At 45.4% G+C, this 14,166-nt stretch overlaps 1 protein-coding gene across 2 annotated transcripts in view; it reads right to left on the bottom strand.

Moving 5' to 3' along the window:
- atg7 (ATG7 autophagy related 7 homolog (S. cerevisiae)) overlaps positions 1-14,166 on the bottom strand; it is a 238,253-nt gene that overhangs the window by 136,675 nt on the left and 87,412 nt on the right. For both annotated transcript variants that reach the window (XR_011596050.1, XM_070895377.1), the window contains exon 12: positions 451-645. Coding sequence is in view for 1 of the 2 variants with exons in the window: in XM_070895377.1 (XP_070751478.1) it covers positions 451-645 (195 nt within the window). In the remaining variant the exon portion in view is untranslated. The remainder of the gene's footprint in view (positions 1-450; positions 646-14,166) is intronic.

The raw sequence follows: 14,166 nt of genomic DNA on the forward strand, positions 1-14,166 counted from the left end.
CATCAGTGGCCGGACATGCCCCCTTTTGAAGAAAAAATTCTGTTCCAAAGTAGAACTGTTCTACCTGACTAGAACTGCAGAAAAAAAAATGTGGAGAATTGCGATTTCTAAGATAGTCCGTTCTCCACCAGTTGCTCCTAAAAATCAGGCGCAAATCATGTGGAAACTTGGGCCCCTTGTCCCTGCATCAGTCAGTAACTTTAGGATAGATGAACAGGAAAAACATGATTTAAGTGAGTTGTATTTTTCTGGTAGCTGGATTTTTTCACTTTTAAATTTACAAAGTAAAAAAAAAAGCTGATCCGATCGAAGGGAAATCTGTCCTCTGCTAAAAAATAGACCGTTAACCTTTCATTGTTGATTCTTTCTCCGTTTGCATAACTCGTCACCGAGCCACTGCCGATATGCAGTGAATTGAAACACTAACAATATTTAACCAGGAAGCATTACCTTTCGCTGACTGGCCGCGATGACTGTGGGAAGCCAGCGACTCTCACGAGTGTCCATCAGCAGGAAGATGACGTCATGTGAGCAAATGAGTTTCTCCAGTTGTTCAACATCTTTCTGAGCCTGTTGCATTGTCACCGCAGAAAAGTTCACTGGGTGACCTGGCATCGGTATGGTTAGGTTAAATCCCTCCACTTTCTGCAATGACAAAAAGTCATCATTATCATGGAGTGCAACCTGCAGAATAGCTGGAGTTTATTTTGGATTATGATGATACTTGTAAATTGCCCTTAGTGCTGCCCACAGAAGGTGAGGAATGTAAGTTTTTAAACACACAAGATGGCGATGAGGTTGGGTAAAGAGACTTCAGAAATTGACTCCACAAAGCCACTTTGTCTCCAGAATCTACAACTACATCAGCTGACACAGAGAAATGAAAAGGGAAATACTGATGCAGCAATTTACAATGGTAAATGCCGACAGAAGACGCAACCAAGGTGCTGACAGGAAGCAAGATTTGTGGACAGGAAGTGTGTGCCTTATGGAACATTTTTAATAGTAAGAAAGAACTTGCATTTATATATCACCATTCACAGCCTCAGGATGTCCCAAAATACTTGATCATTAATTAATAACTTTTGAAGTGTAGGCACTGTTTTGTAGGCAAATGTGGTAGCCAATTAGCACACATCAAGGTCCCACAAACAGCAATGAGATAAATGACCAGTTAATCCTTGCCCTTCCTTCAATACTACCATGAGATCTTAGACAGATCCTCTATTTGGCAAAACACGTTGATTTGTTGCTGAGATACACCCCTCAATATCTCAAACCAAGTGGCCACCAAGTGGCCATTATTCATGTGTGAGCAGACTATTGAGGTGCCAGCTTGGCCCAGTGGTTGCACTCTTGCATCGGAGTCAGAAGGTAGTGGGTTCAAGATCCACTCCAGGGATGACACGTCAGTGTATTACTGAGGTAAATGCTGCATTGTGGGAAGTGCTGTCTTTCAAAGGAGATGTTAAACCAAGCCTGTTCAAACCTGCCTGTTCAGGTGGATGTAAAACATTCCATGGAGCTACAGTATTTGAAGAAAACAAAGGGAGTTCTCTCAGTCCCGACTAACATTTATCTCAGTCAACACCTCCAAAATCAGCTTAATTCATCATTTATCTCACCGCTGTCATGTTTCCTACATTACAACAGTGACTACACGTTAAAAAGTAATTAATTGGCTGTAAAGCGGTTTGGGACGGCTGGTGGTCATGAAAGGCGCTATATAAATGCAAGTCTTACTTTTTTCTTTTCAAAACAAGTGACTACTCTTCAAAAGCAATTCATTGACTGAAGCACTTTGGGACATCCTGAAGGTGTGAATGGTCATATACAAATGTAAGCTCTAGCCTATCTTACACTTCCTGTAAGGGTTTGCTTGATAGCTATCAGTAGCAGGAACCAGGGCCAACTCCCCCCTCCCCCCACCCCGCCCAATGTCTCCCCACCCAACTCGGTGTGCTGAAGCCAGTTTCCTCTAATAGCTGACACGTGAGCTGACGGGTCAGATTTTTGAACGATTCTCTCATATCCAACTAAACTCAGCTCTTAAAATACAGTGTCAGTTGTATTAAGAATTCTTAATGATCAACTCCTACTTCATTAATTATTTAACAGCTTTCATACTGTAACATCAGTAATGTTACATCTTGGTGCATTCCCAGCCATTCCACCAGCAGAACAACTATGCATTTACACTGCAAGTCAATGAAAAAGATAGAAAAGGGACAACCTCAAATGCACAGAATAGAGCATATTAACAGGTAACAAAATGCAATGCACTGCGCAAGATCTTTAAAAAAAAATACACAATCTATAATTTTTATTCCCTTCACTCTAGGTTCAACAGTTTGTTTGGTCACTTTCAAAATTGCTAATGTGTTAGAGAAAGACACCATTAGAGCAGAGCTCCCAACCAGTGCTGAGAAAAGGATCATGGGTCTGTATATAGAATTCAGAAGAGAGATACACAACAAGCCAGCAGAAACTCCTCTTCAGCAGAAATGGACACTAACAAGCACATCTGTGAAATAAAAATCCTCCATTTCTACATTTCCAGCTGAATGCGTGATATTAAGCTGATAGAGCTGCTGACTTTGTTATAATTTGCTCGGAAGGGAGAGGGGGGCCATTTAGGTAATTTTTGCAAGTAATCATTATAACTTGGATTACATCCAAGAGAGTTAAAAAGAAGCTCTCAATTACATTCAAAGTTATCGGTTCCTGGTGTGTGGAACCTGGAACTATAAACGAGAATTTACAGACAGCCAGGGGCGAGATACTAACAGAAACATAGTGGTACGAGGTTAGTTTAGGAGGAGGAGGCAGGAAATTATTGAATCCTAATTACATTTATACTGTTATGCTACCGCTTTACCAGTGTACATTTGGCTCGGTTATCATTCCTCTACTAAATTTCCTGTCAGGCTGTCGAAAACAGAGTTTAACTGCAGTCACCTTCTGCTGCTCCAGTACAGCAGCTGGACTCAACATATACAACAACTGATTGAAAATCGAACTCTTAGCTACAAGTCCACAAGATGCCTTCTGATGGTTTGTATTTAGGCAAATTTAAATAGTATCCAGCACAAATATCTATTTCAGTTATATTTGAGATATAAATACTTGAAAAAGATTTATAATTTTATAATGTCCATTGCATATGCAGCTCATGGAGGTAAATGGAACACACAGGGCCCAAGTTTCCACAAGAAAAAAAATGGGCGCCCCTCCGAGCTGGGCGCCCATTTTTCGCGCCTAAAACGGCGCCTAAAAAAAATCCTCGGTATTCTCCACCTACTTACAGGTCCTCTGGCCCTCGGCGCAGCCAGCACGAGCTATGGGGGGGGGCGGAGCCAGGTCCTGGCGCTGAAAACAGTGCCGGGACCTCTGCACATGCGCGCTACAGTCGGCACGCAAGTGCAGTAGCTCCAGGCGCCGAACTGTGTGGGAGGGGCCCGAAGCATGTAGCCCCTAGCCCTGGCTGAATGGCCTCACTGGGGCTGCGTGAATGAGGCTCCTCCCACGGACAGCTCCTGCTCCCCCCCCCCGGACCAGACCCGACACCCGCTATTCCCCCCCCCCCCCCCCCGCCGACCAGACCTGACACCCGCTCCCCCCCCCCCCGCCGACCAGACCCGACACCCGCTCCCCCCCCCCGACCAGACCCGACCCGACACCCGCTTCCCCCTCCCCCCCGTGCCGTCGACCAGACCCAACACCCGCTCCTCCCCCCCCCCCCCCCCGACCCGACCCGAAACCCGTTCCCCCCGCCCCGAGACCCGCTCCCCCCCCCCAGACACCCGCTCCCTCCCCCCCCAGACACCCGCTCCCTCCCCCCACTGACCCGACCCGCGCTCCTGTTCCCCGACCCCCCCTCTCTCTCCCCCCCCTGCTCTCTCTCCCCCCCGCTGCTCTCTTTCCCCCCCCCCGCTCTCTCTCTCTCTCCCCCCCGCTCTCTCTCTCTCTCCCCCCCGCTCTCTCTCTCTCTCCCCCCCGCTCTCTCTCTCTCTCCACCCCGCTCTCTCTCTCTCTCCACCCCGCTCTCTCTCTCTCCACCCCGCTCTCTCTCCCTCTCCCTCCCTCCCCACCCTCTCCCTCCCTCCCCACCCTCTCCCTCCCTCCCCACCCTCTCCCTCCCTCCCGCTCAGCGGCACGAACGGCTGCAGAATTCTCCCTGGCTGAAGCACTTTCACACAGGTAGGAAGATGGTTTATTTAATCTTTTCTTGGCTTATAAATGTTTATTCAGGTTGGATTTATTTGTATAATATTTGTAGAAGTATAAATAAGGATTTATTGTCGAATTTAATGAGTTCCTTTCCCCCCCCTCGTTCTGGACGCCTAATTTGTAACCTGCGCCTGATTTTTTAATGTGTAGAACAGGTTTTTTCAGTTCTACAAAAATCTTCACTGGCTCCATTCTACTTTAGTTTGAAGTACATTTTCACTGTGGAAACTTTAAAATCAGGTGTCAGTGGCCAGACACGCCCCCTTTTGAAGAAAAAATTCTGTTCTAAACTAGAACTGTTCTACCTGACTAGAACTGCAGAAAAAAAAATGTGGAGAATTGCGATTTCTAAAATAGTCCGTTCTCCACCAGTTGCTCCTAAAAATCAGGCGCGAATCATGTGGAAACTTGGGCCCACAGAAGCCTATTTTGTTCATGAACGTATACAGCATGCAGATATAAACAGAAGGAATGAATGAATTACATTTCAGGTATGCTCAGTGGAGATGTCTGCCATAGTACACCACAAATTTAGCAACTTAAGGCTTGAGGATAATGTTCGAAGGATTAAGTCCGCTTTCCTTTATTGCCAGCAACAAAGGTCTTTAAATTATTTGCCTTCAGACCATTTTTGGATGTTAAAAGACAGACAAATTTCTCAAACTGACCAGGTAATTATGGTGGCAGGCCATTGCAGTTCTTTTAAATGAAAATGGAAAGGAAATGGCATTATTATTTCAGTTATTCATTTTTGACTAATAATTCTGGTTAGTGAAATACATTTAACAAAAGGCTCCCAATACACTACAGTTACACAACTGCCTGTGAAAGTGATCATTTCTCTCCACGAGTTAGCTCCAGGCCTGAGATGATGAAATGCAACACGGATTGCTTTTGTAATCTTAATTATCCTGATTATTAGCAATAATCCAATTTCAGAGTACAGGAACAACCAACTGTTTTGTTTTGCTTGTGCTGGGCTTTATTTTGTTTAAATGCCCCCTTATTGTCTCCCTTATAGGCAATGACTCACTCTGGCATAGTTTCACTGGAACCAGCAGCGCTCAGATACCTCGCCCAAAGTGGCCATTCTTCAAGGGTGCACCTGCACGGTCAGGCTTTTCGATTAGGGGAGACATTGCAGCGGAGGCAAATCCTAAACTGGTTATCTTTAAACAGTTCCGATTTATATTTACAAATCACGTTTTCAAGGTGAGGGTTCCAGTGTTGGGAAATAGAAAGATTTTTGTAATCATTGTCAACATTGACTACTCCTATATCAGGTATTCTACTTAAACTTAAACCTAGACTTGACTATTCCAACTCACTGTTGGCTGTCCTCCCACATTCTACCCTATGTAAACTTGAGGTCATCCAAAACTTGGCTGCCTGTATCCTAGCTCGCACCAAGTCCCGTTCACCGTTCACTCCTGTGCTCACTGTCCTACATTGGATCCTGGTTAAGCAATGCCTCGATTTCAAAATTTTCATTCTTGTTTACAAATCTTCCCCATCTCTAATCTCCTTCAGCCTCACAACCCCAAGATGTCTGCGCTCCTCAAATTCTGCCCTCTTGAGAATGAGAGATTATAATTGCTCAACCATTGGTGGCCGTGCCTTCAGCTGCCTGGACCCAAAGCTCTGGAACTCCCTGCCTAAACCTCTCCGCCTCGCTTTCCTTCTTTAAGACGCTCCTTAAAACCTACCTCTTTGACCAAGCCTTTGGTCATCTGCCGTAATTTCTTCTTATGTGGCTCGGTGTCAAATTTATTTGTTTTGTCTTATAACACTTCTGCAAAGCACCTTGGGATGCTTCACTACGTTAAAGATGCTATATAAATATAAGTTGTTGTTAATCAAAATGTCTCGTCCCCAGTGAAGGAACTTGTGTCACAAAAAAACTTTGAAATTGAAGTGTGTGTGTGACTCCCTTGCTTCAAATGGAAGAAAATACTTTTGAGAAATACTTGCTGGGTCTCTGGAATGCACCTTGCCTTGATGCCCAAAGTCTAGATCACAAACTTGTCTGCAAAATATTGTGTGTCTACTCATGCCCCACTAGCCTTGCAAAAAAAAAACCTTGTTAAACTAGATACATAAGGCTAGAAATTCCACAATTAAGAATAGCACCGTTTTTTTGGCGCTATTTGCGAATAATGGCCATTTGTTATGTCGAAATAGCGGCAAAAAAAGGCACAAGTTTCGCCAAAAGTTTTTCAATTTTGGCGTGGAATTAAAATACCATTTAAGGATGGAACTAAATTTTTTGGCATTAAAAATAACACCCGTTCTGCACACGCGCCCAAAAAAACAGCCTTGGAAAGTAGAATCGCAGGTATTATTGGTAGGTCCCAAAGATCGATCACCCATGCAGATGCTGGGCCCAGGTTGCAGAGAAAGGGCAAGTCCTACAAAATCAAGTCTGTTGACATAAGTGGGCTACGCTTCAGTTTATGCGATGTACTATCATTCGTCATGGTCCTACAGATGAACCTGCGCTATGTGAGCCTACTCATGTCATCCTGTCCCCTCCCCTGCTGCTAACCAGTCATCTGTTCTGCTTATATTTTGCAGATGTTTCAAAGACATCTAATAATGAAGGAAAAGACCCCGCCATCTTGCCTCAAGCGGAAGTGGATGAGCCAGACGACCTCGGGCATACTAAACAAGTTCCACAGGGCGATCAGGAGGAGGACGAGGAGGAGAATGAGGAGCAGCAGGAGGCCGACAATATTTTTCATGGGGGGAGAAAGAGAAGAGGAGGATGATCAGACGGTGATATTGCAATTGGAGGGGGTGCAGGCCATTGTTTTCAACAGCTGTACCTGCGAGGGGACATTTCTGGGTTGTCCAACCTTCGAGGTAGTGGGTTGCAATGGGTTGCAGGAAAGCACACCTAGAACAGCAACAGGCCCGTCTATACGGAGGAGGAGGAGACTTGAACAGCGCTCTCCTGAAATGCAGGCTCCACGGGAGGTGGTAGAGCTCATGAGAATGAGTGGGGAGAGCGTTCAGCTTACAAAATCGCTCCTTCAGGCCGTAGGTGGGATCAAGGGAGAAATAGCAGCACTATCTGCTGACATTAGGGAGGAATAGCAGCACTCTTCCTCCCTAAGCAAATGTAAATCCCCTATTTAAAAAAGGAGGCAGACAAAAAGCAGGAAATTATAGACCAGTTAGCTTAACATCTGTGGTTGGGAAAATGTTGGAGTCCAGTATTAAATAAGCAGTAGCAGGACACTTGGAAAAGCAAAATTCGGTAAGGCAGAGTCAGCATGGATTTATGAAGGGGAAGTCATGTTTGACAAATTTGCTGGAGTTCTTTGAGGATGTAACGAACAGGGTGGATGAAGGGGAACCAGTGGATGTGGTGTATTTGGACTTCCAGAAGACATTTGACAAGGTGCCACATAAAAGGTTACTGCACAAGATAAAAGTTCACAGGGTTGGGGATAATATATTAGCATGGCTAGAGGATTGGCTAATTAACAGAATAGGGAGTTGGGATAAATGGTTCATTCTCTGGTTGGCAACCAATAACTAGTGGGGTGCAGCAGGGATCAGTGCTGGGACCCCAACTATTTACAATCTATATTAACGACTTGGAGGAAGGGACCGAGTGTAACGTAACCAAGTTTGCTGACGATACAAAGATGGGAAGAAAAGCAATGTGTGAGGAAGACACAAAAAATCTGCAAAAGGACATAGACAGGCTAAGCGAGTGAGCAAAAATTTGGCAGATGGAGTATAATGTTGGAAAGCGTGAGGTCATGCACTTTGGCAGGAAAAAAAAATCAAAGAGGAAGATTGCAAAGTGCTGTAGTACAGCGGGACCGGGGCGTACTTGTGCATGAAACACAAAAGGATAGTATGCAGGTACAGCAGGTGATCAGGTAAGGCCAATGGTATCTTGGCTTTTATTGTAAAGGGGATGGCGTATAAAAGCAGGGAAGTCTTGCTATAAGCTATACAAGGTTTTGGTGAGGCCACACCTGGAATATTGCGTGCAGTTTTGGTTTCCATATTTATGAAAGGATATACTTGTTTTGGAGGCAGTTCAGAGAAGGTTCACAAGGTTGATTCCGGGGATGAGGGAGTTGACTTGTGAGGAAAGGTTGAGTAGGTTGGGCCTCTACTCATTGGAATTCAGAAGAATGAGAGGTGATCTTATCGAAATGTATAAGATTATGAGGGGGCTTGATAAGGTGGATGCAGAGAGGATGTTTCCACTGTTGGGGGAGACTAGAACTAGAGGGCATGATCTTAGAATAAGGGGCCGCCCATTTAAAGCAGAGATGAGGAGGAATTTCTTCTCTGAGAGGGTTGTGGATCTGTGGAATTTGCTGCCTCAGAGAGCTGCGGAAGCTGGGACATTGAATACATTTAAGACAGAAATAGGCAGTTTCTTAAACGATAAGGGAATAAGGGGTTATGGGAGTGGGTGGGGAAGTGGAGCTGAGCCCATGATCAGATCAGCCATGATCTTATTGAATGGCGGAGCAGGCTCGAGGGGCCGGAAGGCCTACTCCTGTTCCTATTTCTTATGTTCTTATTTTCAGGCATGTCGGAGATAGTCGCTGCAGCATGGAACACACCCAGGCTGTCATTGCCCAGCAGCAATTAACGGTAGCAAGTGATGCCACCCAATCCAATCCCGCAGGTTGATCCACAGGCCGAAGAGGCCGAACCCGGGCCTTCCGGATTGCCGTCTCCTGGGTCTGTCCCCCAACAAGCAGAGCGCCGTACCAGAGAGACTAAGAAGAAGCTAGGGCTCACCAGGAGTAGGGCTAAGCCTGCAGTAACGGCCAAGGCTAAGGGCAAGAAGGGCAGGCGGCACGACAGTGTTTAAATAAGGGGGTGGGGGGAGAGGTGGCTGCAGCTGAAGTTTGTTTGCTCTTTTGTTCTTTTCTTCTTTTGTTATTTAAGTGACGTTAATTTAAAAGGTTAAAGTTTAATATAAAATGTTTTAAAGTTAAGTACAAATGTACAAATGTTTAATAAACTGCAAATTATATTTTCAACTAAACCAAACTTATGTAGTGTCTAATGATAATGCTGTCAAATAAGCCGCCTTCTATGATAATCCAGGATAACATAAGCACACACCACATATGGCAAAGATAGAAGAGACCCCATTCTTTAAATGTCCTTAAGTGTCCCTAAAAACACATTATAAACTCCCTCCAAAGAAGCTCCTTTTTTCCAAGATGGTGCCATTAGCGCCGATTTCGATCTGATTCGGCCAGGTAAGGCACGCTTTTTAAAATCGGTATTTCACACTGTCCTTAAAAATGCCCTTTTTGGGGAAGCTCTCAGAAACGGCATTAATGCTAGTTTTAATGCCAAGTGACGTCACAAAAATGGTTCTCCAAAAAATCGGCCCTTTTCTTTATTAAAGACGGCGCTACACCACTGGCGAAACTAGCAAAATGGCCTTAAATTTACTTAGCTCCAAAAAGAAACTTCTAGCTCCAAAAAATGGAACTAAATCGATTGTTACAGTGGCGAATTTCTAGCCCATAAATTTTAAAATACATAAAGAGCTCAACTATCATACGGCATGAAGAATCATCAACTACAAACAACTTACAAAAAAAAAGAAAAAACGAGGAATTTTAGCACTTAAACATACAAACATAGAAAATAGGTGCAGGAGTAGGCCATTCGGCCCTTTGAGCCTGCACCACCATTCAATATGATCATGGCTGATCACTCCCCTAGTACCCCTTTCCTGCTTTCTCTCCATACCCCTTGATCCCCTTAGCCGTAAGGGCCATATCTAACTCCCTCTTGAATATATCCAATGAACTGGCATCAACAACTCTCTGCGGTAGGGAATTCCACAGGTTAATAACTCTCTGAGTGAAGAAGTTTCTTCTCATCTCAGTCCTAATAGGCCTACCCCTTATCCTAAGACTATGTCCTCTGGTTCTGGACTTCCCCAATATCGGGAACATTCTTCCCGCATCTAACCTATCCAGTCCCGTCAGAATCTTATACGTTTCAATGAGATCCCCTCTCATCCTTCAAAACTCCAGTGAATAAAGGCCCAGTTGATCCAGTCTCTCCTCATATGACAGTCCAGCCATCCCTGGAATCAGTCTGGTCAACCTCAATAGCAAGAACGTCCTTCCTCAGATTAGGAGACCAAAACTGAACACAATATTCCAGATGAGGCCTCACCAAGGCCCTGTGCAACTGCAGCAAGACCCCCCCTGCTCCGATACTCAAATCCCCTAGCTATGAAGGCCAACATACCATTTGCCGCCTTCATAGTCTGTTGTACCTGCATGCCAACTTTCAATGACTGATGAACCATGACATCCAGGTCTCGTTGCACCTCCCCTTTTCCTAATCTGCCGCCATTCGGATAATATTCTGCCTTTGTGTTTTTGCCCCCAAAATGAATAACCTCACATTTATCCACATTATACTGCATCTGCCATTCATTTGCCCACTCACCTAACCTGTCCAAGTCACACTGCAGCCTCTTAGCATCCTCCTCACAGCTCACACTGCCACCCAGTTTAGTGTCATCTGCAAACTTGGAAATTCCTTCATCTAAATCGTTAATGTATAGTGTAAAGAACTGGGGTCCCAGCACTGAGCCCTGTGGCACTCCACTAGTCACTGTCTGCCATTCTGAAAAGGACCCGTTTATCCCGACTCTCTGCTTCCTGTCTGCCAACCAGTTCTTTATCCACGTCAATACATTACCCCCAATACCATGCGCTTTGATTTTGCACACCAATCTCTTGTGCAGGACCTTGTCAAAAGCCTTTTGAAAGTCCAAATACACCACATCCACTGGTTCTCCCTTGTCCAGTCTGCTAGTTACATCCTCAAAAAATTCCAGAAGATTCGTCAAGCTTGATTTCCCTTTCATAAATCCATGCTGACTTGGACTGATCCTGTCACTGCTTTCCAAATGCACTGCTATTTCATCTTTAATGATTGATTCCAACATTTTCCTCACTACTGATGTCAGGCTAACCGGTCTATAATTACCCGTTTTCTCTCTCCCTCCTTTTTAAAAAAGTGGTGTTACATTAGCTACCCTCTAGTCCATAGCAACTGCTCCAGAGTTGATAGACTGTTGGAAAATAATCACCAATGCATCCACTATTTTAGGGCCACTTCCTTAAGTACTCCAGGATGCAGACTATCAGGCCCCGGGGATTTATCAGTCTTCAATCCTATCAATTTCCCTAACACAATTTCCCACCTAATAAGGATATCCTTCAGTTCCTCTTTGTCACTAGACCCACTGTCCCCTACTACATTCGGAAGGTTATTTGTGTCTTCCTTCGTGAAGACAGAACCGAAGAATTTGTTCAATTGGTCTGCCATTTCTTTGTTGCCCATTATAAATTCACCTTGTATCAGACTGCAAGGGACCTACGTTTGTCTTCACTAATCTTTTTCTCTTCACATATTTATAGAAGCTTTTGCAGTCAGTTTTTATGTTCCCTGCAAGCTTCCTCTTGTACTCTATTTTCCCCCTCTTAATTAAACCCTTAGTCCTCCTCTGTTGAATTCTAAATTTCTCCCAGTCCTCGGGTTTATTGCTTTTTCTAGCCAATTTATATGCCTCTTCCTTGGTTTTAACACTATCCTTAATTTCCCTTGTTAGCCACGGTTGAGCCACCTTCCCCGTTTTATTTTTACTCCAGACAGGGATGTACAATTGCTGAAGTTCATCCATGTGATCTTTAAATGTTTGCCATTGTTTATCCACCGCCAACGCTTTAAGTATCCTTTGCCAGTCTATTCTAGCCAATTCACGCCTCATACCGTCGAAGTTACCTTTCCTTAAGTTCAGGACCCTAGTTTCCGAATTAACTGTGTCACTCTCCATCTTAATAAAGAATTCTACCATATTATGGTCACTCTGCCCCAAGGTGCCTCGCGCAACAAGATTGCGAATTAGTCCCTTCTCATTACACATCACCCAGTCGACGATGGCCAGCTCTCCAGTTGGTTCTTCGATATATTGGTCTAGAAAACCATCCCTAATACACTCCAGGAAATCCTCCTCCACCGCATTGCTACCAGTTTGGTTAGCCCAATCAATATGTAGATTAAAGTCGCCCCTGATAACTGCTGTACCTTTATTGCACACATCCCTTATTTCTTGTTTGATGCTGTACCCAACATTACTACTACTGTTTGGTGGTCTGTGCACAACTCTGTACAAAGGGCGTTTTCTGCCCTTTGGTATTCCGTAGCTCCACCCATACCGATTCCACATCATCCAGGCTCATGACCCTCCTTACTATTGCATTAATTTCCTCTTTAACCAGCAACGCCACCCCGCCTCCTTTTCCTCTCAGCCTATCCTTCCTAAATGTTGAATACCCCTGGATGTTGAGTTCCCAGCCTTGGTCACCCTGGAGCCATATCTCCGTGATGCCAATTACATCATATCCGTTAACTGCTGTCTGCGCAGTTAATACTCCTCGCATTGAGGCACAGAGCCTTCAGGCTTGTCTTTTTAACACACTTTGCCCCTTTAGAATTTTGCTGTAATGTAGCCCTTTTTGTTTTTTGCCTTGGGTTTCTCTGCCCTCCACTTTTACTATTCTCCTTTTCTATCTTTTGCTTCTGCCTCCATTTTATTTCCCTCTGTCTCCCTGCATAGGTTCCCATCCCCCTGCCATATTAGTTTAACTCCTCCCTAACAGCACTAGCAAACACTCCCCCGAGGACATTGGTTCTGGTCCTGCCCAGGTGCAGACCGTCCGGTTTGTACTGGTTCCACCTCCCCCAGAACCTGTTCCAATGTCCCAGGAATTTGAATCCCTCCCTTCTGCACCACTCCTCAAGCCATGTATTAATCTGAGCTATCCTGTGATTCCTACTCTGACTAGCACGTGGCACTGGTAGCAATCCTGAGATTGCTACTTTTGAGGTCCTACTTTTTAAATTTAGCTCCTAGCTCCCTAAATTCGTCTTGTAGGACCTCATCCCGTTTTTTTACCTATATCGTTGGTACCTATATGCACCACGACAACTGGCTGTTCACCCTCCCTTTTCAGAATGTCCTGCACCCGCTCCGACACATCCTTGACCCTTGCACCAGGGAGGCAACATACCATCCTGGAGTCTCGGTTGCGGCCGCAGAAACGCCTATCTATTCCCCTTACAATCGAGTCCCCTATCACTATCGCTCTCTCACTCTTTTTCCTGCCCTCCTATGCAGCAGAGCCACCCACGGTGCCATGAACTTGGCTGCTGCTGCTCCCCCCTGATGAGTCATCCCCCTCAATAGTACTCAAAGCGGTGCATCTGTTTTGCAGGGGGATGACCGCAGGGGACCCCTGCACTACCTTCCTTGCACTGTTCTTCCGGTTGGTCATCCATTCCCTATCTGGCTGTGTACCCTTTACCTGCAGGAAGACCAACTCACTAAACGTGCTAGGCACATCATTCTCAACATCGTGGATGCTCCAGAGTTCATCCACCCGCAGCTCCAGTGTCGCAATGCGGTCCGTCAGGAGCTGTAGGCGGATGCTCTTCCCACACACGTAGTCGTCAGGGACACTGGAGGCGTCCCTGACTTCCAACATAGTACAGGAGGAGCATAACATGTGTCCGAGCTGTCCTGCCATGACTTAACGCTTAGATAAACTTAATTTGGCAACAATGCTAAAGGTTACTTACTGATATAGAAAAGAAAAAGAAAAACTACTCACCAATCACCAGCCAATCACTTACCCCCTTGGCTGTGACGTCACCTTTCGATTTCTTTCTACTTCTTTTTTGCCTCCCTGCTGCAGCTGCACCGGTTGGCCTCTTGTAGGCCGCTCGCCTGGCACTCTGCCTCCTGACTCCGCGCTCGCCTCTCCGACGCTGCTGGTGGACCTCTTGTAGGCCGTTCGCCTGGCACTCTGCCTCCCGACTCCCTGCTCGCCTCTCCGACGCTGCTGGTGGACC

Source organism: Pristiophorus japonicus, chromosome 12 (assembly GCF_044704955.1).
Source record: "Pristiophorus japonicus isolate sPriJap1 chromosome 12, sPriJap1.hap1, whole genome shotgun sequence".
Lineage (NCBI taxonomy): Eukaryota > Metazoa > Chordata > Chondrichthyes > Pristiophoridae > Pristiophorus > Pristiophorus japonicus.